General features: G+C 43.3%; 1 protein-coding gene across 2 annotated transcripts in view; it reads left to right on the top strand.

Annotated features, from left to right (window-relative positions):
- Positions 1 to 25,706, top strand: part of zbtb16a (zinc finger and BTB domain containing 16a) — a 142,948-nt gene extending 117,242 nt beyond the window's left edge. For both annotated transcript variants that reach the window (XM_035178129.2, XM_035178130.2), the window contains exons 5-7: positions 6,780 to 6,950; positions 16,023 to 16,193; positions 19,655 to 25,706. In XM_035178129.2, the coding sequence (XP_035034020.1) occupies positions 6,780 to 6,950; positions 16,023 to 16,193; positions 19,655 to 19,884 (572 nt within the window). In that variant the 3' untranslated portion in view covers positions 19,885 to 25,706. The remainder of the gene's footprint in view (positions 1 to 6,779; positions 6,951 to 16,022; positions 16,194 to 19,654) is intronic.
- The last annotated feature ends 324 nt before the right edge of the window (positions 25,707 to 26,030 follow it).

The raw sequence follows: 26,030 nt of genomic DNA, 5'->3' as shown, positions 1-26,030 counted from the left end.
TTATATATTTAATATTGTAAGAATTTGCTATGGGAGAATGAGCCTGTACCTCAAACTCTGGCTCATTTACAGTATTTTGTCTGTTGATTAATGAGCAATAAAAAAACAAATAAATTTTGTCTTTCCCAGTTCCATGTACCTATACTAAATATTTATATATTTATTTATTATTTATGCATGATTTTAATACCTAATACATTAATTACCAACCTTTATTGTCTCGGAAATAAAACCATGAACCTGTATGTCCCCTCTGCGTTCAGTACAGGTTGTGACCACTAAGTGACTTTTGTTATTAACAGTGAAAAAGCAAAGATTAAATGAAGTTTGGTGGTAAAGTTCTTCAGTTGCAACAGCTTCAACACTGAAATCTTCATGTGCACATGAGAAATCCACCGCTCCAGCCGCGGAAACGTCAATTTGTAGAACAGACTTCGTGGCCGGATCTGAAATTAAAGTAATCCTAACTTAATCCCTAATTTAAACTGAGATTGCCTGCTCGCCCAGATTGAACCATTAGCTCCAGTTTGCATGTGACAGGAGGTGAGTGATGTAATTTGGATGCAATGAACGTTACGTAAACTACTTTTGAACAGTACGTTTATTTCCTCATTTCTGCATCTGTGCCGGTGGTTCCCCCTCCACATGGAGCCTTTACTGCACAGTCGGCCTCAACGTACGATCAGTCCAGAGGCCGTGTGCTCAACGTGAGAGGTTCGATGCCCTGAACAAGAATTAAAAATCATCTGCTGCAGGGTAATGATCTTACAGAGGAAGACAAGATGCGATAAAACTTTATTGATCCACACACGCTGGGGAGGTTCAGTTGTTAGAGCAGCAGGCAGGTCAGAACGAGGTAGACGAGAGAATACAAAATATAAAAAATTGAATAAAAATGCAGAGTATGTACATTATAAACACCTTTTACTGTAGTATATACATTTTAAGTAACGAGCAAGTAGAAAAACCATTTGTACATAAATATAAGGACCTATTTTAACCCAGTTATTTTCCGTTAGAAATAGTGCAAATAGTATGAGTAGAGTGACATGAGGAGAAAAAACCAGTGCAGTATTTTATTTTTAGGACGGGAGAAACTGTCTTGTTATTGGACTGTTAGCTCGCCATGTTGAAACAGGAAGCACCGTTGGACCACGGGGGGGGTCCCTGTTAGCCAGAGACCTGCCAAACGTAATGACCGAGTGTGAGGGACGCACCCCAGTATATCATCCAGGACCTTTTCCCATCCGTACGACAGTAAATCCCAGAAGGCGTTTATTTGTTTCTCCCTGACGAGGTGCATTCCTCCGGTTCCGCTCCACGGAGGTAAAAAGGTGCTCGGCGACCTTTTCATTTCGGCTGTGACCTAATGTGTGATGAAGCCTGATTGCAGCTGAGAGTGTAACAACAAACACTTCCAGTCTAGACGCTGCTAAAGAGCAGCCGGGAACGTCGCCCCCTGCTTTGTGTCGCCTCACACCTCGCTCCGCCGACAGTGGCAGGATTGTTGTGACTGGTGTTCGTGGCGACTGTCAGTCCGGTTGTGGCGGCGGCGGCGTCTTGCAGAGGCGAGGATTGGGCAGAGCAGGTGGTTGGATGGATGGTGCTGTGACTGATTGTTGAAGTTTGCCGGTTTGTCGAGCGAGGACGGTGCAAGGCGAGAAAATAAGAAATGTGGTCAGTGTGTTTTCACAAAGAAAGACTCCATGATGTGGACGCGGACGTCCTTGTCCTGATTACCTCACGGTGCAACAACCTGACAATGTTTCAGGCCTACAAATGTCACCACCCCAGTTTCGAGCACTGGTCCCAGAAGGGTCTTGGATACCTGGGACGTCGTTAAAAAGTTTGTGGGAACCTCAGGACATTTCTTGTCTCTTGTCTCTACTGTCCAACACGTCGGGCTCATCAAGTTTGGATGTGTTTGCTTTCATATTCCTTCACAAGGGCTGAAAATGTCCCAATTATGTACAACAAATATTTCAGACTTTAAATGATCCCCTACGAAAACGGTGCACGTTAAATGAAGCTATTTTGCTGCCACGGCTGATCGGCGCTCATCCACCACATAGGAAGCTGAAAAACTTTTTGCATTTGAGTTTCACGCCTCAAATGATCCGTGAAAACCGAGCAAAGCAGGAAATGCAAGTGAGAAGAGTCGGACTCTCTCTGAGCGACAGGGTTTTTTTGTTCTTTTAGTGACGCACCATCCGAATCAACATAGAATGAATCATTTATTCTGCCAAACTTTGCCAAAACACTGTAATTACAGAAATCACATACAATTAGACAAATAGATGTGAAATTATCTCCGAAAAACATCCAAAAATAACGTGTTTTTATGACTTTTTACAGTTTTTTCATCAGGCTTCATCAGAACAGACTGAGACTGTTTTTAGGATACACACACACACACACACACACACACACACACACACACACACACACACACACACACCTCCATTCAGTCCCTATCGTGCCCTCTACACATAAACTATAGATTGCTATTGACATGAGCGAGCAGTAACAGAGGTTGAGGGCTGCAGTAATGGCCTGTGATTGAACACCTTGTGCTGAGGTCCCGCTGCTCTCTGCCTCATTAACTCTGGCAGGTCCTCTGTTCAGCGCGCTGCATTGCAGGCCACAGTCAGGACGCGTTTAACTGTCTCAGCTACAGTCCAACACACACACACACAGACACACACACAATGTTCAGCATGGATTCTAGGAGGGATCACTGCAGGGACTGTAATGCTCGTGCGGAAACATTATCTTTTGAATATTTACAGTTAAGCATTACAGGATCCTGTGGAGCCTCTGAGATGCTGCATCCACAAAACATTTAGTAAAGTCTGTGTTCGCTCATAGACGGTGAGAGGAAGGAAATGTACGACAAGAAGACCTGCTAGAGAAGTCTGGACCAAATCGCTTAGCGCCATTAAAAAAAAATGGGGTCTAATATAATGGAGACTTTAAGTTTGAGGCCATTAAGTGTGATCTTTTAAGACTTTCTCAGACTTGAATTAGAGCCGGTGGGCGGCGGCGTCGTTCCTCCGCTGCACCTCAGAATCAGAGAAAGTGCCTCCACCTCCGTGGCTGTCCTCCAGCCTCGGGGCCATTTCTCTGCTCTGAGCCCATCCGGACACTGTCACCTCCCATCGGGCGAGTATTCCTCTCCATTACCAGCCTGTGTCCGTCCCCCACTTAAATAACAGCAGCCCTGCCACTCCAGGCCCATTAAGATACTGCCGGCACTGCCGCGGCCACACACACACACGGACCGCCGCAAACTGCCCAGGCCTTTTATAAATAGATGGCGAGAGACGGAGAGAGAGCGAGAGGCTGGTCGGAGGAGGTAAATTATTCCAAAACAACCAAACAGGACTGAGACTAAGAACCCCCCACCACTCCAGCTCCTCCTTTTCAGGTGTCACTTTGGGCTGACTCAATTTTACACTGTAATGGACCTTCTGGGTCAACTACTTTCCTCCCACCTTTCCTTCCCTCTTTGTTTTTGTTTTTTTTACCTCCACCGCCGCCGCTCTCTTCATCTATCAGCAGCCGACAACACTTTTACTCACTTTCCTGCAGCACACACATTATTCCCTGTACTGACTGCATAGTTTGCACCACTTAATTGTGTCCAACACTAATCAGGGTTTGCAGTACACTACCAAAGTGCGGTTTGCGGGCGAGTAGGGACGGAAAGTAGGCCGGGCGCACACGCCGTTGACGGCATGCATGTAACATCTCAGGTGTCGGGTTATTCAAAGCATGTTTCAAAGGCCAGGATTTGCATTTCACACCCATCACCATGAAATTCACAATATATCATTTCTCTCAGGAGTCGTCGGTCATGCAGCGTATTCAGCTCGACTATTCATTTACTTCTGTTGCTCTTGCATACAAACATACATGTTCCTATGCATCATCTCCCTCTCATGCCGGTCCCTGAAGCCGTCCACGCTCCACGTCGAGTATAGTCAATATCAGCCCCTTGTTTGAGATGGAGGACGTCCACTTCTTTTAAAGGATGAATGGGACAGAAGTCGTGAGACGCTGTGGGAGGCTGGTTTGTTCCTGCTGTTAATGAAGCTCTACATATGGGAGAGGAGCTGAAAGACCTTTCAAGCCTATTGTTCGTCTTATGTCCTCATTACATCAGGGTCTTTATGTGTTGTATAAGAAAATAACGTCTCTTCAGTCTTTCTCAGATGTCGTCATTTTTGAGTTTTTCGGTTTGTTCTCACTGGTTCTTGCAGTTTGTGTGCGTGTTTGTGTGTTACTCTCTCCGCCTGTCTCATGTGTTGCTTTGAAAACACACCTTTAAAAGCAGTGGCTGTCGGGGCTTCTTTTAAAGTTGATTCATACTTTCTGACACGTATCGTACGGCAGTCAACTCGACTGTAACTGACTTCAAAGTGAAAATCTTTTTTTGTTCATGTGGTGTGTCTGCCTTTTGTTCGCCAGCTTTGTGTTTTTGTGTGTGAGTGAGTGAGTGTCGGTTTCATATTTCCACTAAGTCCACGCCTTCGCCCTGGCCTGAGGTCAGAGGTCAGAGGTCACTTCACCTTTTACATTCCAAAACCTTTCTATTCTCCCCCACCTCTAATTCTCCATCCTTCAACCAAAGTCCTTCTCTCAATCTTCGACCGTCTCTTTCTCTTATTTGGCCTCTAAATCAATTACACTTTTTCATTTTCCAAACAACAACAACAACAACGTCTTTAATGGGCTCGATTTGAAGCGGCCGGGAGGTAGAAGTCCTCTGCTAATGCTGAGATACACGATGAACTCGGAAAGAGGGAGTGAGGTGGAGAGGGAATAGGGTGAATAGGAGGCAGGCTTGTCAATCAAAGCCACTTAAGTACCTGGAGTCCTAGAGGGATTCCAGAAGCAATCGACCCCAGTCAATAGGCTCTTCATTGATAAAAGCAAAGAGCAGGGGAGGAGAGGAGGAAAATAAAATACAGGAACAACAACTAGCAAAAGCAGGAGTTGCATGAAGGTTCCAGACCAACCTCCCTGCTCACAGATCCTGAACAATGTGCCACGTTCCAATCCAAAGTATTTACTGATGCAACAGATGGAAACATTTTCACTTAAATGTCCCTTTTTCGGGAAAACCAAAGATGTTTTACTTGTGCTGCTGGTGAAAGTCCAATGGTGAACAGGAAGTGATTCAGTTTTCATTCCCAGATTGTTAAAAGGATATATATATATATATATGTATATATATATATATATATATATATATATATATATATGTATATATATATATATGTATATATATATATGTATATATATATATATATATATATATATATATATATATATGTATATGTATGTATATATATGTATATATATATATGGTATTTTAGGAGCTCCTTCAAAACAAAGGCGTATTTTGACATAAAAAATGTTATGTATGTAGATATAACCTATTTGTAAGTTTTAAATTTAGAGAAATGTGAAAATGAGCAGAATTTAGTCTTAAACATTACAAACAACTAAGGATTTTGCAAATGTGACATAAGGGGTCCAACAATATTAAGTCTGTCCTGAAGGTGGAGCTGTAGGAAACTCCAGGGTGTTAAATTCCTAAAGGTTTATCCTCAGGGAAGCATGAAGGGGAAATTCGACATGCAACAGTATACACATAGGCTGTATTCCAAATATACTGCATAATACAACAATAAAAGCTAATGTTACGGTAATCTGCCTCAACGGTGCAGCTGCAGAAGCATTAAAGGTGTTGGGTTTCATCCTCTGGGGACCATGCATTTAACTCTCCTCACCTGTAGAGCTGACAGATTAGTCTCTCAGGCTTTTCAGCTGCGAGTGTTCAACAAGGATGTACTGAAAATCACACCCTCCTGCAGACGCACTGTCAAAATAAAACAAGCAGAGTTAAAAATCCAAAGGGGGACGATATGTCAATAATTATTTGACGAAATTTGATTTCGTTTTGCTCCCTTGGCTTCTACGTCCCCTTCGTCTGCAACATTCAGAATCTCCTGTCTTCACCTGCTCTCCAGAAACTCTCCTCCATCTCTCCTATCATCATCCTTCAGCGGCGCATCCTCCCTCCATCCCCCCCCGTTCCGTAGCGGGCGTAGTGCGGCCGAGACAGTGATTGATCTGGCGTGGAGGCTGTCGTGGGCCCTCCGCCTCCTCCAGTGGTTATGAACATGAGGCGGGCTGCTCTTCATAGATTTTTGAATTAGTGTCAGCTTTGCCCCAAAGATGTGTTATTGACTGATGAAATAGAAACTGAGCTCCAAACACTCAGTCCTTCCCCAGAGTTTTCCCCAGCCTGGTAATTGAAAAAGTGTGAAGGGAGTGTGTTCAAGGGAGCGTGCAGCTGTGTCAGAGAGAGAGAGTGTGTGTGTGTGTGTGTGTGTGTGTGTGTGTGTGTGTGTGTGTGTGTGTGTTGCTGTGTTTGTGATTCTATGTGTTTTTGTGCTTGCAACTGTGTGCTCTTTATCTCTGCTGGAGGAAAATGTGCACTGCTTGCCGGAGCCAAGATTCGATTGACGTATTGCATAGGAGATCTTTATCTTTCCACTCCCCCGCCCTAAAACATGAGTATTGTGTGTTGCTTTAATCCAATAAATACAGTATTTTTCTACCTAAGTCTATGAAGGCAGGGTTAGTAAACTATTACGTGTCAGAGATGAGAGACAGGCCCCAAAAAAGAATCATGAAACTGCGAAACATAAAGTGTTTGGTATAAACTCTCAACCACTAACTCACCTGATGTGTCTTTTCCAACGCAGGGTCAGACATGGCCATCTTCTGCCTGCTCTGCGGGAAGCGTTTCCAGACCCAGCCAGCGTTGCAGCAGCACATGGAAGTCCACGCCGGCGTTCGCAGCTACATTTGCAGCGAGTGCAACCGGACTTTCCCCAGCCATACTGCACTCAAACGTCACCTCCGCTCACACACAGGTCAGTGGAAGTTGATGATTGTTGTGTGTTGTCCATCTTTTCCTTTTTCAGCCTCTTCCTCCTGGTCTGGATTGTGGTTGTAGCAAACTAAGTAGAGCAAAGTAGTTTCGATGTTCCTCTCCAACCTGTTGTGGGGGATCCCTTCACCTCCCCAGGGCAGATCTGATCAATCCCTCTTCTGTTTTCTGGCTCCGCCCGATGGTCAGCGATGATTTTTACCCTAAAAACCCCTGCAGGAACGATTCATGGCCTCATAGTCAACTCAACACACCTTTGTCTCTTTGACATAAGGGGTAAGAAGTCCAATCTGGACTAGGATAAAGCAAATGACGGACATTTGCGTTCTTGCGTCCAGCCCTTCTGGATAATTTCAGGAGAAATTCTGGAGTTCAGAGCACGTCTGGCAGCAGCAGACATGTTGCATCAGCTAACGGCTCATCGCCATGATTTATACATTGTTCTCCGAACTCTGCTCAGGTCGTGGATTCACCCACTTGTCCAGACACCCAGTAACTGAGAATCAATCTAACGACTTGTGTTTTACACACGAGAACTGGAAAACTTTAAGATTATACTTCAATATATACAATTATAAGTGGACAAGTGCAGGTACGAATATCAACCACCACAATAAAATCTAGACCCAGCTGATAAAAAAACTACCAGTTACCGTACTTGCCAGCTAATGATTAATCCCCCCCCGCCCACCACCACCCGCGCTCCAACCTGTTTTACATCAGTGTCTCAGGTGAACCAGTGCGATGTTGCTGCCGCAGCATTTCTGCTCAGGAAATTACTCAACTCCGCCGGTCATGCTTAAATAAGCAGTTGCAGTGAATGTGCTTCGCCATTTGTGTCTGCCACTTTATTTAGAGTGCGAGCTGAATGTGAGATGTTTGTTAGCGAAGTGGAGCCGAGCTGAAAGGACGAGCATCCACATCAAGGCCTGATTGGGTTTCATTTCAGATGCTCTCAGGTGGTTTGTGGTTAAATTGAAGCTCAAAATTAACACTGAAACCAGTTTTTTGTGTGTGGTTAACTTTTTGAAATTCCTCCACATAATCAACATGTGGTTAAAGATGGTTGTTAATATTCAGTATCACCGGCTTCAGAGAGCAAGGACAAGACTGGTACAAGATACTTTCAATAAAAATATGTTTTTCTTTTCTTTTAGTATTTGTTAAGCTGCAGGGGAATAAAAAAATCCAGTTTAATGGTGCACATCTACTCTAAAGTATCTTACATGTTAATCACAGATACAGCTTTAGTGATTTTCATATAATATTATACATTTTATGGCCTCCACAGGAATATCACATCTCCAACTGATGTCTATATCTAACTAGTCACACAGACAATTAATGATAACTTGTTTTTTTATTTATAGGGAGACAAACCTAGGCAATTTTGAGAATTTGGGCCATGGCTTCTTTCAGAATAGTGGAAAAATGTGGAAAAATACACATTTATGTGTTTATCTCACTGCACTTGGTTGATTTATGTCTGTAGATTTCTCCTAAATTCACCATAAGTTCACACAGTAATGCACAGAGATGATCGTCAGGTCAGGTTAACAGGTTGTAAAGCTCTGTCTGTCTCCTGCTTAATGTTGTCACAGGCAACCATTGTCATTTCCTTTCTAATATTAGCATATAGTAATTATAAAAGGGACAATGCTGTGTCAATGAGTCAAAATTTGGTGAGATAATGTCTCAAGTTAATTTTAGACATCAGTTAAGGGAAAACGTGAAATACAAAAATAGTTGTTTTAATAGAAGTAATCAACTGGAAACGTTTTATTTTAATCTATCAGTGTAATTTTTTAATCCTATTCCCATTCATCTATTATCTTTTGGCCTAAATTGTGGATAATTTAACAAAAGTTAAGCTAAAATTTTATTTCATTAGAATTTTTTTCACAAATATCCATCTGAAACTGAGCATAATTTAGTTTTTTCTTGTAAATTACTTTCAATTTGTTTCTCTCAGATTACTAAACAGTGTGATACCACTGTGGTGTATCAGGGTAACAGCTGACCATAAAAAAAAACTGAAATATTAAAACCTTGTACCATAACAAGTATGATCCTGGTCAAACATGACTTACATACAGTACAACACAATGTAAAATCAAGTGCGTTTTCTTTTAGAAATGAATTATCTCTGTCCCTTTACATACTTGAGCAGATCTGGCTAAGCAGCATCAATCCAGGTCAACAGAACGAGTGAATTCTGCCTCAGTCAGACGCAGCTTATTTACAGCCACTCTGTTCTTTTTTCTTTGTTGTTGTTTTTTTCCTTGCGTCCACCAGTAATTCTCTCAGCGCTCGCTCTCTGCCGAAGCGAGGCCTGGATACTAATACATTGTTGCAGGGGAGCAGAGGTAGCCCTGATAGATGGGGCTATTCAGAGCGGGGGGACACTGCCATGACAGAATATGAAAACATGGAAATGAATCCCATTTCACCGGCAGAGGGATGGAGGCTTTTTTTTTCCTTTCTCGCTCTCACCCAGCTGCCTGTCTGCGACCTTAAATAACAGTCTCACTGTCAGAGCCGATTTAGCTCACCGGCGCACGGATAAATATTTGAAACGAAAGGCAGCGAGATGAGAGCAGTCGTCCCTATTTACAAGTCAGGCGAATACACCATTAGTGTGTGATTGTGGCGGTACGGGCTGAGGTTGATGCCGGGATGGGGATGGGGGTGGGTGAACAGATCAGCTTGAGCCGCCTGTACAGTAGCGTTGCACACATCTGCTCCGTGTGCCAGACATTGGAGAGGACGCGAGCGGCGTCTCTGATCCACCTGCCCACCCGAGCAACGCAAATGTCACCCCGGCCCGTCTCCTGGTGGCTGCCGCAGATGAGACTCTGCAGCCTCGTGCCACTTTGAACCTCATCCCGCTGTGGGCGTGCGTTAAATCACAATGAGGCAGCCATGAAAGCAATCGTTTAAATATGATGTGCAGCCTTTTGTCGGGGGGGGGGGATTATAAAGTCGTAGCGACTCACACAGCCAGAAATAGGTCCTAATTTACCCTCCAAAAAATGAAGTGGCGTTCCTCTACATTTTACACTTTGATGTTAATAATCTCATTCACACTTTGCTTGGCAAAAATAGCGTGTGAAAGCCGAGCCGCTCGGCGTATCCACCTCAGAGGAGCAGTTGTTGGAAGTTTACCTTCGTGCTGCCGTGTTTGTTCAGACGTAGACTCGTGTGCCCTGTGTTTTTTTGGGGGGGGGGGGTTAAGTTCAGTTGTTTTCAAAATGCATTAAAAAATATGCAAATGTGGTCCTGATGAAATGGATGCAGGTTTGGATTCAGAAGAGCAGGACACAACAAATCAGGGATTCTTCGACCGACGTGATATTGTCCTTTTCACAATAAGGATAGTATCAAATCAAATGTTGTATTTGCATCTCCACTAAAAAACATTGTCCATGCCAGTCTTGGCATTAAATCATGTTCAGTTGTATTTTAATATTTACTCTAAATCAAATTATAAATGAAGAGCAACCTTTTTCCCCCTTTATCCTTTTTAGAGCTGTTTGAATGTGAGACACCAGAAGTTCAAACTATCATCTGTTCATTAAGCTTATTGTCGTGAGTTAAAATGATAAATTATGAACTTAAAGAGAACTATGAACAATATAGACTGAAAACTGAATTATCTCTTCAAGGACCTATGTTTAGTCATGTTGTTATCTGTTAATGCAGAAGTCAAAACAAATATCTAAATAGTTGGAATTTCACTTTCTATCAAGGAATTTGTGTCTTATACATCTTGTGATACATTTAATGATATGTATGATATATATTTCAGTATCAGTATTGACATACTAAAAGCCCATAAATTACAAATTCCCTGATTGTTTGAGGGCAGTAGTCTGAGACATTTATCAAATAAAACTCTATTTAATAAAGAACAAACAACTCTTCTTCCGTCATCATATCATCCTATTCCACATAATTCATCTTATCATGCAGAAAAATATATTGTTGCTGGTTCTGTTAGTTTTTCCATTTGATTTGTGAGGCAAGAGTCAAGAGCAGCTCTTATATTTCACCATGGATTTAACATTTAAAGTCACTTCCGAGAAAAATATTAGTTTAAAAGATTAAACGCAGAACTCTAGAAAATGAATTCCAAAACATTAAAAACAGTTTAGTATGTAGCATTTATTTATATACTTTTTTACATCAAGGTACAATATCTTTGAAGTAAATAAGACGGACCTGAGGTTTTTACAGTGAGCAGAGACAGAAGGTAAATCCTTCATGCAGCCATTTTGCTGTGTTGCTTCTGTGGTTTGGTTTGTATTATTCATGTTGTTGATGTTTAGTCGTAACATTAATTCTACATCCATCATATTCTTCATATTTGTAGATAGATGTCTGATCCACTCACCTGTTGAACCGTTGGCAAAAGTTCTGTTGTGTGTTATTGTTGATGAGGTTTAATGAATAGTCTTTGTTTGAGTGCATTCAGTCGTCCTCAGCTCACAAAAGCACTGACACACAAATAAAATCACTGGTTCCCTCAGGTGTTTTTCCAGAGAAGCAGGAGTAGATATCAGCCAGATTTCCTTGTAAATACCGAGATCTCAATTCCGAGTGTTCGACCCTAATTTTAATGGACGTAGCATCTCGTCTGCCTCGGGAAAGCTCTCAGCCCGGTTATTGGTTGAATCACTATTCTGTTGTATCAACTGACAGCACGCAGCAGCAAAAAGCACTTTTATGGGCATTCATTACGTGTGCTTCATTTTACCTGTCGGCCGCCTTATCTTTTGAAAGCAGCCTCGCTAGTGCGGCGCTGACACTGGATCACCATTTAGGACGAGGGGGGGGGAGAGAAGCAGATTTAATGGTGTTTATTTCGGCGTCTTAATCTCGCCCGGGCTGTCTGTCTCTGTCTCTCTCTCGCGTTTCCCCATCCACCTGCGGTTTCATCACCCTGTGGATGTTACGCAGACTTGCGTCCATGTTGCCTCTTTGTTTTGCTTGTATGTCTTCATTGCATGTGTGCACGGTACAGTAGGGCAGTCGAGACACAAACACACAATGTGGGGCTGGTAACAGTGGCAGTCATGGCAGCTGTGCTATTCCCCTTCCCCTAACACCACACCACACACACACAATCACACACACACACACAGTGTCTTTACAGACCAGGCCTTCATTAATATTCTGTTGTTGTGCACTGTCTGTGTGTAAGTGTCTGTGAGAGTGTGTGTGTGTACGTGTGTGATTTTTTTTTTTACTCCGAGCCAATTTGCTGTCTGCTGTGGCGCGGTGTTTTGTGTTCGCAGCTGTATTTGATAGTGCTACAGCCAGAGAGAGAGAGAGGGGAGAGGAGAGGGAGAGAGAGGGAGAGAATGAATTGAGAGGGAGAGGGAGAGAGAGAGAACGAGCCAGCTCCGGTCGTGGCAGTGATGGAGATCAGTGATTTACAGCCTCTTACCGTATATAATGAACACGCCCCAGGTGCCCATGGGCACCCTCACTAGGCCTATGGGGGTGTCTAAGGAGGTGATGGAGGGGAGGGAGGGGGAGTGGATATGTAAATGTAGAGATGGTTTTGAGGGGTGGGTGTGGTGGGGGTCAGGAGGAGACGCAGGTGGTGATGCTTGGGGGCACCCATGGGTCCTCTCACCGCACATTCTGCGGTTCCACCTCACTGTGCCGGGTCCTCATCTGTGGCCCCGCTGCCATGTGGTCACACCAGAGAAAGGAGGAGAGGAAAGAAAGGGAGGAAGGAAGGAGGGTAGGAGAGGAAAGGAAGGGAGGAAGGAAGGAGGGGAGGAAAGGAAGCAATAGTGGCAGATTTGGGATGGACACCATGACACCATTATTCTCCAGCTCCCCCCCGTGAGAATATCCTGACAGAATGAAGTCCTGTCTGGTCCCTTTTTTTTTTTTCTAACGTCCGCACGCTGTGATTATTATAGAATTGTGTCTGATTTATTTAAAGCTCCGCAGCTACTTTGCACTCTGGCGTCCCCAGGTGGCCACCGCGGGTAACAGGCGTGATGTGCATCCCAGGCACAGACTGTACAGGAGGCTGCTGGAGCTGGGCTGCAGCCACTTGGCATTTCAGACCAGTCTGTTCTTTGTCTGGCTTCACTCACACTGAACATCAGATGGTATCTGCACTGTTCAACTGTGTGAATTATACAGAACAGAAAAATAAATTTACTGTTATCTCTATTTACTGCACATCATCAGTCAGAGCTTTAACCTGAAGCAACTGTGGCATCTAGTTTTTATTGGTTTTACAATTTTGTTTGGTGGGTTTGTTGTTATAAAGATGGAGAGATAGAAGGATAGAAACGATGGATAGATCGATAGAGGGATGGATGGATAGATATAATGGGAGGATACAATTGATAGATACCATAGATATTAAGGATAGACTGATGGATACGATACTATACAATAGATACGACAATATAGGATATGATAGATACGATCAAATAGAATACAATACAATAGATGGGATAATATAGGATACTTTCTGATAGATACTATTTCCTATGAGCACCACAACTGTAAAGCGTGTTTTGTAGTAAATCTGAAGCAATGCAGAAACCCCCTGTTATAATCCTTTGTGTTGTGTTGTACGTGCACAAAGACAGTGAGCTCTAAATTCTAGATTTTTTGATGATGTTTTCCCGGCAGCAGACGTTAGCGCTGCAGCAACAGGACATTAAGCATAAATAACCCCCTCGCACAGCCTCCTCTGTGTATTAGCATCCCACTCGGCCGGTCTGATCGGAGGCCCTAATTAAAGACAGGTGAATCGGAGCTCAATTATTATTCCTGCGGCGTCGTGCGAGCCCACCGAGCTCCGTGATGGATTGTGATCTCTGCTGTGGTTGAAACGCTAGAAAGAGCACAATGTCTTACAGCGGGAGCCACTGATAACTTCATGCAGACAAATAAAGACTGTCACTTTTATTGATTTTTTTTTCTCCCTACCCTGCCCCCACCAACACCACCGCCACCACCTATACACCCCCGCCCCCCTCCGTCCCCATCACAGCTTCTCTTTAATGGTAAGGCGTTGCAATATCTCCAGACGTCGAGTTTCCCTCCACGACACCCACAATGTGATCAGCATTTAAGGAGTGGGGCCATCTCTTGTTCCCGTCGTGCTAAGAAAAGCAAATGCATGCATGCGTACTGTAAAAAAGAGAAATATATATTAAATACAATATGCAGGAATGGAAGTGAAATTGTCCCCTAACAGCGGGGCAGTGGCAGCAGCACACAACGAGAAATGCAATTTATTCGCTGGCACGCCGCTGCTTGGACAGCCAGATAATGAAAGGCATAGGTCATTGGTGGCGACTTAAACCCGCAGCAATGGAGTGAAATACATTAATAAATATCCACAACATTAGTTGGATGGAGGGTGTAACGGGGGCGGTGGGGGTTCAAATGATGCGAGGAGGAGCCCCTCGTCAAACGTCGGGATACAATTAGTCCGGTGGACGGCTGGTGAGAGCCTCCTGCAAATCATAATATCCCTGATCATTGACATCTGAATAACCATTAGCGGCGCCCCGCGGGGACCAGAGCTCTGCGGCCCCGAGGAGCCGAATGTGACGCCTGTTGTCATTTTCATTTTGCCACGAGCACACGCACTGTACATCCGCCAGCCGGGAATAAGTGGAACGTCTCAGAATGTAAATACGGGCGCCGTGTGAATTAAGAGAGTGAATACATTTACCTGGTGTGGGAGGATTAGAGAGAGGAGCTATAAATACGTACGCAGTAAATAAATACAGTAACAGTAAAGGTATCAAAAGATTAATTTCAGTTATTCTCATTTAATCATCATTTGCATGTAACATCATCTTAAGTATTGACATTAACCATATTTCATTACTGAGGATGTAATGATTGTCATTCATTCTAATAATAAGTCTATCTGTCTGTCTATTGTTTTTTGTATATCAGTGATTTCTTAAATGTCAATATCAAACCCCAAATTTAATTGAGATTTAATATTTAAAAGAAAACAGGAATATATTGCATTTGAATTAAGCAAATAAACATGTAAAAAGTTTTCGTATAGTGCACATCAGCAAACAATCACTAAAATATATTTATTTTTATCAGTGCAGCTCGATCTGCGGTTCACTTACAGGCTTCAGAGTCCAGTTAAACCACGAATGTTTTTACCTTAACACTGAAGTATCTACTGGTTCACTAAAGGAAACTGAAGGAAACAAAGTAAATATTGAGCCCGTGTTTGTCATTGTTTATTCAGGCTGCAGATATTTGTCGTATTATAACTTCCAGTAAATGAGGGGAAGGGGGGGTGGTCTCTCTTGGCAGGTTATAGACAAACACAGGAGTAATAAAAGCCACAGAATACAACTTTGAGTCATTGATCCTATATCAAACACGTTTATTCATCGACCATAGTTGCTTTACCCACAGTGCACCCATGAGTTCCCCCAACTTGATCCAGTGTGCCCCACGTGTTTTTGAGCGGCTTCGTGGAGCAGCCATCTTGTTCGACATCTCGTCCACGAGACCTTTACAAAATGTGCATGTTTGTGACTTGTCAGATTGAAACCATATATACTGTACATCGAAGGGTAATACATTCTGTGATGACAAACTTAGTTCGTTATCGCAGCGTCGCCACATCCGTCAGGTTCTCCATTAGCGCTCCGTGGGACTGGGACTGCTCGGTCAATAATACATCTCATGGCCGCTGGACAGCCGTGACAGGCGACGATTATTTAAGGCTTCACACAAAACCAAACAACAGTGCAGGTGATTTGTGGAGAAAGAGGTTTACATTCGTCTGCTTGTATTAAAGCCTTTAAACGGGTTCACTGAGGCATAGCAACTGTTGTTCTGGTGTTTTGAATGAACCGACCCAACTCAACAACTGTTGAGAGACAACCAACCGTTTTAACAATATTCGTAGTATTTACTTCTTTAAAATGTTCATTAAGCAAATCTTCATGTTTCCGACCTTCGTGCTGTCCGTACTTGTTTTGCCGTTTCCTCCCTATAAACTTTGTCTTCTCCTCTTCCCACATGTCAGCGGGGGACCACCCATATGAATGCGAGTTCTGCGGGAGCTGCTTCCGAGACGAGAGCACGCTGAAGGGTCACAAACGCATCCACACCGGGGAGAAGCCCTATGAATGTAATGGCTGCGGGAAGAAGTTCAGCCTCAAGCACCAGCTGGAAACCCACTACCGCGTGCACACAGGTACTGTGGTTTTAAAAAGATATTATTCTTCTTGAACATGTTTTTTAAACTCTTAAACATTACAATTGGTATTAGCCTTAAATGTATCCTTCCATCCATTATCTATGTCTTTCATGCCAACCTTTACAACTTGGTCTTCAAACTCTGAATGGCCGTAGTTGTTGCAGGGTTGTACACACATGTAGCCCATTAGGAATCTAGTCAGAGGAAGTAACGTGTTGCCGAGCCTCTTAAATCGCATCTTTGAAGAGTTTACACGTAGAGATTGGCGACTTCTGATCGAATACCACTTTGGCTCAGATCTGGGGCTTTTGTTAAAGACTTTCAAAATGTATCGGCGAGTGGAAAATCAAACTAAAATGTGAATGAAGCGTTATCCCTAGAGGGTCAAGGAGGAGGACCTTGGGCGAGAGGCGGAGTTGCACCCTGCAACCTGTCACCAACGTGTCACTGGGCCAAGATAAAGAGACAAACAACCATTCACACCTACGGGCAATTTCGAGTCTCCAGTCAACCCAACCTGCACAGGGAAGCCGGAGTAACCAGACAACACCCACACAGGCAACTGACCACATGCACCACCGTGCCACCAAAGCCTAAACCAAGTATCGGCAAAGCTCTATTCTAGAGTAACAGCAGCACAGTCGTTGCATCATTCCCCCATCCCTCAACTTGATGAGTGCAACACTATATCACGTTCGCCCCTCATAATAACGCAGTGTTTAAACATATTGATGTGGCATATGGAGGCCGTTAACGGACTCTGTTTTAGGGAATCCAAGTTGCGCGGCAGCGGCCGTAGCAGATGGATATCTCTGTTGCTGCGATACAGTAGACGAATGTCTCAGAAGACTTTGTATTGATCCCGGTATATTTAGAGCCCCATAAAGATGTTGACACAGTGATAAGCTGGGTGCCCCGGAGAATGAGTGCACGCTCCGTACCCGACTGAGTGAGGATGCCGCGAGTGCTCACCAGGATGGCACACGGCCAAGGCTTTATGCTTCCTCGCCATCTCCTTTTCTCTAACACACAGACACACACCTTCTCCCATTCAGTAAGCCAGCTGTTAAGCCACACTATCAAGGCAGGCTGTCCAATAATTGGCTCCCCCCCTGTCCACCCTTTCACCTTTTATGTGGGGGAGAGGGGCTTTGCGTTAAGCCGGAGAGCAACAGCAGATAACAAGAGCAAGTGACAAGCTCACAGTCAAAGGCCACCTCACACAAAAGGCAGCTGCTTGATGAATCATCGACATTGGCAACCTAACCTCCCCGTCCCCCTTCTCTTCACACATCCTAAATGCCAATGGCGGATCAATACCCGGGCCCCATTTGCAATTCATTATGAGCTGGTTATTCGAGGCGAGCCTGTTTACAGTTTGCTTATCAATATCATCGAGATCGCACAGGTATCCACACGCTGCTGCAGAAAAACCTGCACAACCACCTGCGATAGTCTATGCTTATTGGCTAAATGGTGCCGAGACCCCGGCTTCCCGCGGAGGTCAAGGTTAACCAAGGCGCTGAGAGAACGGGGGCGGGCCGAACGCCGCTCGTTTTTCCGCCGGCACGCACGTGCGGCGCTCCAGCTGAAAGGTGACAGCGAGAGCCGGGCCAGATCACTTCCGACAGCTCATTTCAAATGCCATTGGAAAAGGTCAGCATTTACATGTCTAATTTGCGTCTGCCGGCTTGAGCGCTGGCGGATTATTCCCTCCCATCACTCAAATCATTAGCACATTTAGGTTGGCTGCTGTTGCAGAATTGAAATGTGCCTCTCGACTGTAGCAGCCCCCCCACAGCAAGAAAGCGGAGTTGTGCTCTGATTTATGACACCTCCAGGAGCTCTTTGTGGCAGGAGCTGTATTATGTGTAATGTACCAGAGATTAGATGATTAGATGTGGTTTCGCACAGAAATACCAGATGTTTAAATATCACACTTTCTTTTAAAATTGCTACCTGGGAATTTTAGAGCATGTCATCTGAATATTTTCGAGTATTCGTACAGTTCACGGGATCTGGTTCATGTAGAGTTACAGTCACAGTTTTACACTCAATGCTGTTCAGGAGCGTTTCAAGGGACTTTGAGGGGCCCCAGGCAAAAGGGACCTTGGGGGGGGGGACCCTACAGCTAATCAAACTAAACACATACAACCAAAACACATCATTACAATCTTTAAACAATTCTTTATTTATCAAGAATATAGACTATGCATGCACATAACTAGACTGGCTCTCGGGTGGGAGTCTCCACGGCTGATCGTTGAATTTAAGGACGTTCCCACTAAATTGTCTTTGTGGATTAACGTGATCGGTCGTTCTCGGGGACCCACGCAATTGTCTGCTTCTATATTCATTGTAATACCATTATAATCACGGCAGTAATCGCTGAGATCTGGGAACCCGGGGACATTGCGTTAAGTCTAACAGGGCAAGAAACACAAACACTTAGGAAACTGCTCTTTTTGCAGGTTTCGAGTCCCATTTTTCTGTCCTCCTCAGTGGAACATTAGGTTAATATTCAAATCTTGGATTCAGATTTTAAATTTTTCATAAGGATAGTAAATAAATCCTCATTTTTCTGCACTGTCTCTGCAGCCATCTGATTAAATAGCATGACATCTCTCTTCCCGTTTCTTCTGCTGCACAGCGTGATGTGAAGGGAAAAAAGCGTTGCACGGTTCCAACATCCTAATACAGTGGAGTCTTTTTAATAAAGGCACTAATGAGAATTGATAACAACTGAACACAAAGGACTTATTTCCCCTCAACGGCAGGAATAATTAGAAGCTCATTTTGTTATCTTCTGGAGGGATATTGGGACCGACCTGACTGGCACTGTGTTAACGCCGTCTGTCAGAGGTGAACAAACTTCACCGCTGTACATTTACGCCTTTTGTTCTTCTTTTCTCGTGGAGTTGTACCAATTATCGGCAGCCGCGTGAACAACTTTAAAGAGTTAGCGTGGTCTCTTACAGCCGCACACTGCTGTTCGTCAGACAGCTGGGATTTCGCTCCCGCGTTTTTGACTTGTCGCTTTATGCGTTCGCGGCCCAATTATCATAACAACACCAGCATTCCTTGTGAGCCAACAGGGTGAAATCTGCGGCTGCTAAATTAGCAGTGACAGCACATTCGTCTCTCCTGAAGCCCGGAGACAGAGACGTTTTTTCTCTCACAACAACAGGTTTTTATTCGCTGCAAACTGCCAAGAAACAATATTTTGCCAATAAGGGATCATTTATTTCAATTAGACGGCTTTTATTCTCGTCTTGTAGATTTTATTTGAAGTTTCTCTTTGCCAATTTCACACCGAGGATTTTATTGGGAGTGCTGGAGATAAGTGTATTGTCATATTGTGTTAAAATTGTGTTGCGGTGCACTGATTTGTTTGATTAAATGCATTTATTAGGTCATAAAATTGTTATTGACCGACGCTGTGTTGTCTCCGTCCGTAGGTGAGAAGCCATTTGAGTGCAAGCTGTGCCACCAGCGATCCAGGGACTACTCGGCCATGATCAAGCACCTGCGCACCCACAATGGCGCCTCGCCCTACCAATGCACCATCTGCCTGGAGTACTGCGCCAGCCTGTCAGCCATGCAGAAGCACATGAAAGGCCACAAGCCTGAAGACGTCCCCCCAGACTGGCGCATAGAGAAGACCTACCTTTACCTCTGCTATGTCTGAGTCCGGGAGAGTGAAGAGAGATAGGGTACGTGAGCGGGTGGGGACGGGGTGGAGAGGAGAGGAGGAGAGGAGAGGGGAATGTAATTGAGCGGAGAGGAGGCATTTGGAGCTGTGGCGGAGTGTTGACAGCTGAGGAACGTCAGCGGCGAGAGACTTGAAAGCAAGAGGGTTCGATTTCTCTTTTTTCTTTTCATGCAAAAGGGCGGCGGCAGCGACCGGCCGGGTGGGGGGGGTTGAAGGGCGGTTGCGGCGGGACACAGGTGCTGAGAAGAGGAAGACTTGGACACGGAGAGAGGTTCTCCACCATTGTTCGGATTCACCGGGTCATTCACTACATCGGCAACTGTGTTATTGTTTCGGGTCATTTCACACAGCACCAGAAAGCAAGCGAGCTGCAAGGAAGTGACTTCTTGGGACGCGGCTGCAGCCACAGTGGCGAGGAAGCCGATTCTCAAGGGCTACCTGAACCTGCACGTCATCGCCACCGGGAACTGAATCTCTCACTCCATTTCTTTAGTCCAAAACAGATGAAAGGATTTTTGTTGTGTTTACCGTCACGCTTCACATGAAAGAATATGTAAAGCATCAGATTAGGCCTCCGCTTCATCATCGGCGTTTCCTCCTTCTTTACCACAAACCTACATTTCTAAAATCAAACGCCAAATTCATTCTGAATTCTGGACGGAAACATATTTTCCATTTTCATTTGAGTTTTAAAACCACCGTACACTCCGGTGGGAGTTTTTCCTGCTTTTGGGTGAACATGCCCCCTAATCTTTCCCAAATGGGAAACAGATCAGTTTTGTTTAAGCAGCGGGACGCAGTTTTTACCCAAAAAATCTCTGTCGCCCCGGCCTGCACATTAAATCCCTCAGTTCCCGGCAGCGGTGGCAGCGAGACAGCCCTTGAGAATCGGCAAGAAGAGCCGCTCGGCTTCTGCAGCAGACGAAACAGCTGAAGTGGACAGGTGGGAGCATTAAAATACTGCAAACCAAGCAGCCATTTGGTTGTTAGGGTGGTGGTGGTGGTGGTGACGGGGGAAGCTGGTGCTGCCTTTGGTCGGATGCCTCCCTGGTTTTTTCTCACTAGTCTTCCTGGTTGTGCATCAGACGAGGGCTGGAGGAGGAAGGGTCATCACTGGCGGCCCCACCCAACCACCCACCCCCCCACTCCGAGCCGAAGGCTAACTTGCGTCACTTTTCTTTCATCATATATATATTTTTTTTTTCTAGCTCCGCGTCATAGTTTATCAAAGCTTGAATGCACAGATAAAACAAATGACGACAACAGTCTCTGTTTGATGTCTGCGAGGTCGTATATCCTCTCATTAAAACCATAACTCGCTACGGCAGCACGCCACAATACACCCAACCTACTCGCCTACTCAGCAATAGAAAACTGGACTGCGTTTATCCATGTGCATTGTAACCACATCACTATCATAATCTCACACTACACAACAACACTCTCTAACACAGCGGATCTGTCCATTCACCACCACTGTGATGGAAAACAACCTTTTGGGATAAGGCTGCTTATTTTTCTTTCTTTTTTTTTTTTCCGTGGGAGTCCTGTGACTTTGACTGCTCGTAGTGAATGTTGAAGAGGTGCTGGGATGCCTTAGCTGCACACCTGAACAGCTCGGTGGACGGCGGTGTTGCAGGATGAAGACTGTTATATGGCTGCAAAAAAAACATGAATGTGAAAAGACTGTGAGCCCGGGTTCGGACAAAGGCTGCGTCGAAATGTTACCGTCGCAGGTTAATGCTGCATTTTAGGTCAATGTCGGCCATCTTTGATTCCAACGGCGGAAGATTTTCTCCATCCGCCATCGAAACGGCTCAAACATCGGCCAACTCGCTGGTGTTTGGTCTTCAAATTTAAACTTACAATGAGGCAAGGCTGTATTTACCAATCCAGTATCAAGTAGTTAAATTACAGAACCCCGGCCAACCAGGGATTCGAACCTTCTCACCTTAAGATCATTCAATTCAAACTTAACTCTACAACGAGACAAGGATTTATTTTTCAAACTACCTGATCCGGCCTCAGAAACCTCAGAAAAGGCTGCGCTTTATTTTGTAGTTATGTTACAGATATGATGTCTAAATGGTTTATAATCTCAAGTAAGTTTGCACTGAAGAAATCACCATCAGGGCTTTAAGCAAATCGAAAGAATGAAAGATGGAGGGTTAGTCAAGACCCTCAGGATAATATAAAAAAACTGTATTGTTACAATAACCTTTAAAGTCTCAGACCGAAATTCAAATCTTCTCGCACTTGACGTTTGAATTTCAGACTTTCTGACGTCCCTGAAACGCAGCATTAGTCCTCTCATGGTAAACACAGCCACAGGTATTAAGGTCGAACCGAAGGCTTTGATGAACGTCACTGCATGTCACAGCGTTACCGCGGTGACCGCTGGTCTGAGGAAAAAAAAGAAATCACTGATTGGACGAGATACGGCCCAGCAGCTTAGGGGGCCGACCAGTAAGACGACAGAATAAATCTGCTCTCTCTCTCTTTCTGTGGTTTTTTTCGTCCCTGCGCTTTGTCTCTCGTCTCCTGTCGTTTGTTGTCGTTATTGTTGACCTTGAGTTTGATCTCAACACATCGTACTTGAATTACCTCGTTTTTTTTTGTGACCTCATGTTGCTTGTGTATTTTTTTTTTATTTTTCCCTTTTTTTGTTTTTGGTTTCATTTGTACTTTTATTTTCTTCTCGTTCATGAGCGTACGTCGGAAAGATGCGTTGCACAACATGATGAAGCAATGGAGACGATGAAAAAAAAAAAATTTAAGTGCCACGGTGAAGAGATTTGTTTATCTAATGTTGTGTATTTCTTTGTGCATTAGTTGTTACCAAACTTGGTATTATTATTAACCCTGCTTGTTAAAGAGCCGGAAGGTTTGGTCATTTGTTATAAAAGCTACCTCTAAGTTGTTTTATTTTCCTTTTATTTTGGCAAAAGCACATATTTGTGTGTTTGTGTGTTTTGCGTTATTTCATCATTGCTACTTCATCTCATGCTCTTTTTTTTTGATTTATGATTGTGTTTTTGAGCAAAATGTATATAAAAGGGTAAGAAATAACAAAAGTAGAGATTGATAGGATGTGAAAAATCATTCAAACGGATGTTTATTCTTCTCTTATAGTCCCCCCACCCCCCACCCCACCCCCCAACTCCAACTCCAACCAGAGAAGCGCAGAGAAAAAAACTAAACAAAAGCAATTCTGAAGCCTTAAGTGATGAGTCGGAGGGACGCAGCAGACGAGAGGAATTTTCTTTTCAAGAGGGTTTAAAGTGGAGAATTTAAACTTGAAAATATGTTAATAGAATTGTAGTTTTGTAATGTGAAGAAAAAAAAAAAGAGAAAAGAGGGTTCACGGAAAAATATGGCGGAACCTCCCGGGACGGGTGATATTTGCAGCGATGCAGCGTGCGTTGGACAATTGGAACTGCAAGCGGTAATCAAAACAAAAACAAAAAAATAACAAAAGAAAAGAAAAAACCCCCCCGAGGGTTAAAAATAGAGATTCTCTCGAGTGTATTCCTGAACAAGAGCCAACAGAGGCAATTTGATATATAAAAATTGTGATATTTTTGTATCGTCAGTCCTTTTTCCATTTGTGGAGGGTCACAGCAGGGCACAAATATTTGTATTTCCTTTTTTTTACCTGTTTTATTTTTTTTCTTCTCTCTCTCTCTCTGGGTGTGAATCATTTTTGCCTTGCTCCTCTTTGATATTGTTGGACAAAAAAACCGTGTGTGTGAAACATATTGTAATAATAAGTGTTGCTTTCTGGATGTCAATTGCATTGTAGGTGAAGGACTCAAATCTATCTGCCACAACTTTTACGAGTGTGTGTGTGTGTATGTGACGGAGTTTGAAAAAACAAAAAAACAACAAAAAAAAAGGTTGATAAAATACGGCGACGGCGGGGGGGAGGGTGGGGCGCTGCCAAAACCGACCAATTAGTACTTGTCATTCACAATTTTTCAATCAAACTTGACTGTCGACATATTTTTGTTTTTGTACTTGAAAAAAAAATGAAAAAAGAAGAAGGGATGGCATGTCCCGTTTGGTGTCTTGCCATTTTATTCTCAAACACTGTGAGCAGAGGGGGCTTTTTTCACCCTCCTTAAAAATATCCACCCACTATAATATACCCAGTCACGGCTCAGTCTGAAACCACCACAATGCAAAACCTGTGCAGTCACGTTATTCCCATCATCGTCCTCTGAATGTTTTCTACTTTTCTCTCGTGCGGGTGAACGAGTGCGTAAACGACTGTGTTACTATGTGCGTGCGTGCCTGAGTGTGTGTCTGTGTGTATGTGTGAGTGTGTGTATTAGTGGAAAAATGCACTAATCAGATCAGATACAAAATAAGAGGATATTCTATGCCACTTTTTTCTCTATGTTGGAAAAAAATATATATATACATTGGCATCGATATAGTTCTTCCCTCAGTGTTCCTCCGATGTTTCTGTACTATCTTTGTGCCTAAAAATGGAAATTGTTCAACAAAAATATCCATCTATATCTGCTTAGTTTTCTGTATTTTCAGAAGAAAATAAAAATGGTGTCTCCAGCACCCTAGGGATGTCATGACACTCGAAAATGACCCGATTTGGGGGTTTTTTTGTTTTTGTTTTTTAAAATCCTGAATAGAGCAGGGCTTCTTTTTCAAGGACTGCAATAAACCCCTTAATGCTACTGAAATAGCAACTGGAATTTTTGCATTCACTTCTTCTTCCTCCTCTGGGTCTGTGATTGGCGCACAAAAGCATTTGTTTAGCGAACACAAAGCAAAAAGCATGCAAAGACAAAATGTGCTGGAACGCAGACGAGCAAATCTGCTCCACGCACATCGTATGTTTTTTTTTTATTTTACAGCAACAGGTTTGCTAATGAGAACTTTATATCGCTCTTGAAAAAAAAAAATAGCAGAGGCCTCCATTTGGGTAGGTTGGCACTGGGGTATTCCCCCCTCCCCCTTCTGCGTTACTTCAGTTTTTTCGCCTTTTGAAAGTACTTTTTCTTTTTCTACAAAATGCATTTAAGAAGGGGATGTGAAATTCGTCAGAGAGGAATCATGGCATCCCTGGAGCTGGCCCTCTGTGTTTTGGTGTGGTGTTTCTAGAACAAAGTAGCCATTTCATGCAGTGTTGCAATGCATGTGCCATCAAGGTCTAGACTAAAAACTGTTTGAGTAACAAAGCACCAAGACATTGTATTTTTTTATATTAGCACTGAGGACCAATCGCCCTGTCGGACCAAGCATAACTAAGCTTTTTGTGTAACGAAGCTTTTTTCTCTCGTCGTCTTTCCCTGGCTTGTCTGTGCTACTTCTCTCCTCCATTGTTGTGACAGCACAAGTGCCAGTCGAGTTGCTCTGTATTAAGAAAATAGTGTTTTTATTATGATTTGAATTGTTATAGTTTTTGTCTACCTCAGCACCTAATCTTAGCCTAATCTTAGAAGGTGCCCAATTATTATTTTTTATTTTCTTTATTTTGTTCTCTCTATTGTTGTATGGTTGTATGATTCTTTTTTTGTTTTTTGAAAATTTGCATTAGAGCTTTGCAAAGGTCCTTTGTCTTTTCCAGCGACAATGTGCTATTTTTTTTTTTTCCCGTGGCCGTGCGTTTCCTGTTGAGCTGTGCCACCAATCTATAGCCACCGTCTGTTGATATAGAGGTTGTTCTTTTTTGTTTTCTTTCCATGTAGAATCGGACACATCTCTTTGTAACATTTCAGTGTTCTCTGATGGAGTGTGAAAAAAAATAAAAAGGAAAAATAAAAGATTGAATGCTGCAGGTTCTCTTCTCCATGTTGTCACTAAAGTCAATGTTGTGCCTTTGATAGTGAAAAATATAAAGAATATTTCGAGTTTTTTTTACATCCTACTAACGGTAGATTGTTTTTTGTAGTGACATTTTTTTGTATTTTTATTTATGAGTCTCATAATAAAAATCTAATCACGATGTTCAGTTGTATACTTTCAATCTGCAGTTAGAAAAAAATAAAAAAAATTGACTTCATGTTGTTTGTCGTAGCCATCTTTCTATCTCGGATTTGTTCTAAAGAAATGTAGGAGGTAAAAAAAATATTTATTTTGTCACTGTGCATGTTCGTGAT

The sequence above is a fragment of the Hippoglossus stenolepis genome, chromosome 15 (genome assembly GCF_022539355.2).
Source record: "Hippoglossus stenolepis isolate QCI-W04-F060 chromosome 15, HSTE1.2, whole genome shotgun sequence".
Classification (NCBI taxonomy): Eukaryota; Metazoa; Chordata; class Actinopteri; order Pleuronectiformes; family Pleuronectidae; genus Hippoglossus; species Hippoglossus stenolepis.
The sequence above is the reverse complement of the archived record's forward strand: the minus strand, read 5'-3'. Positions and strand labels throughout refer to the sequence as shown.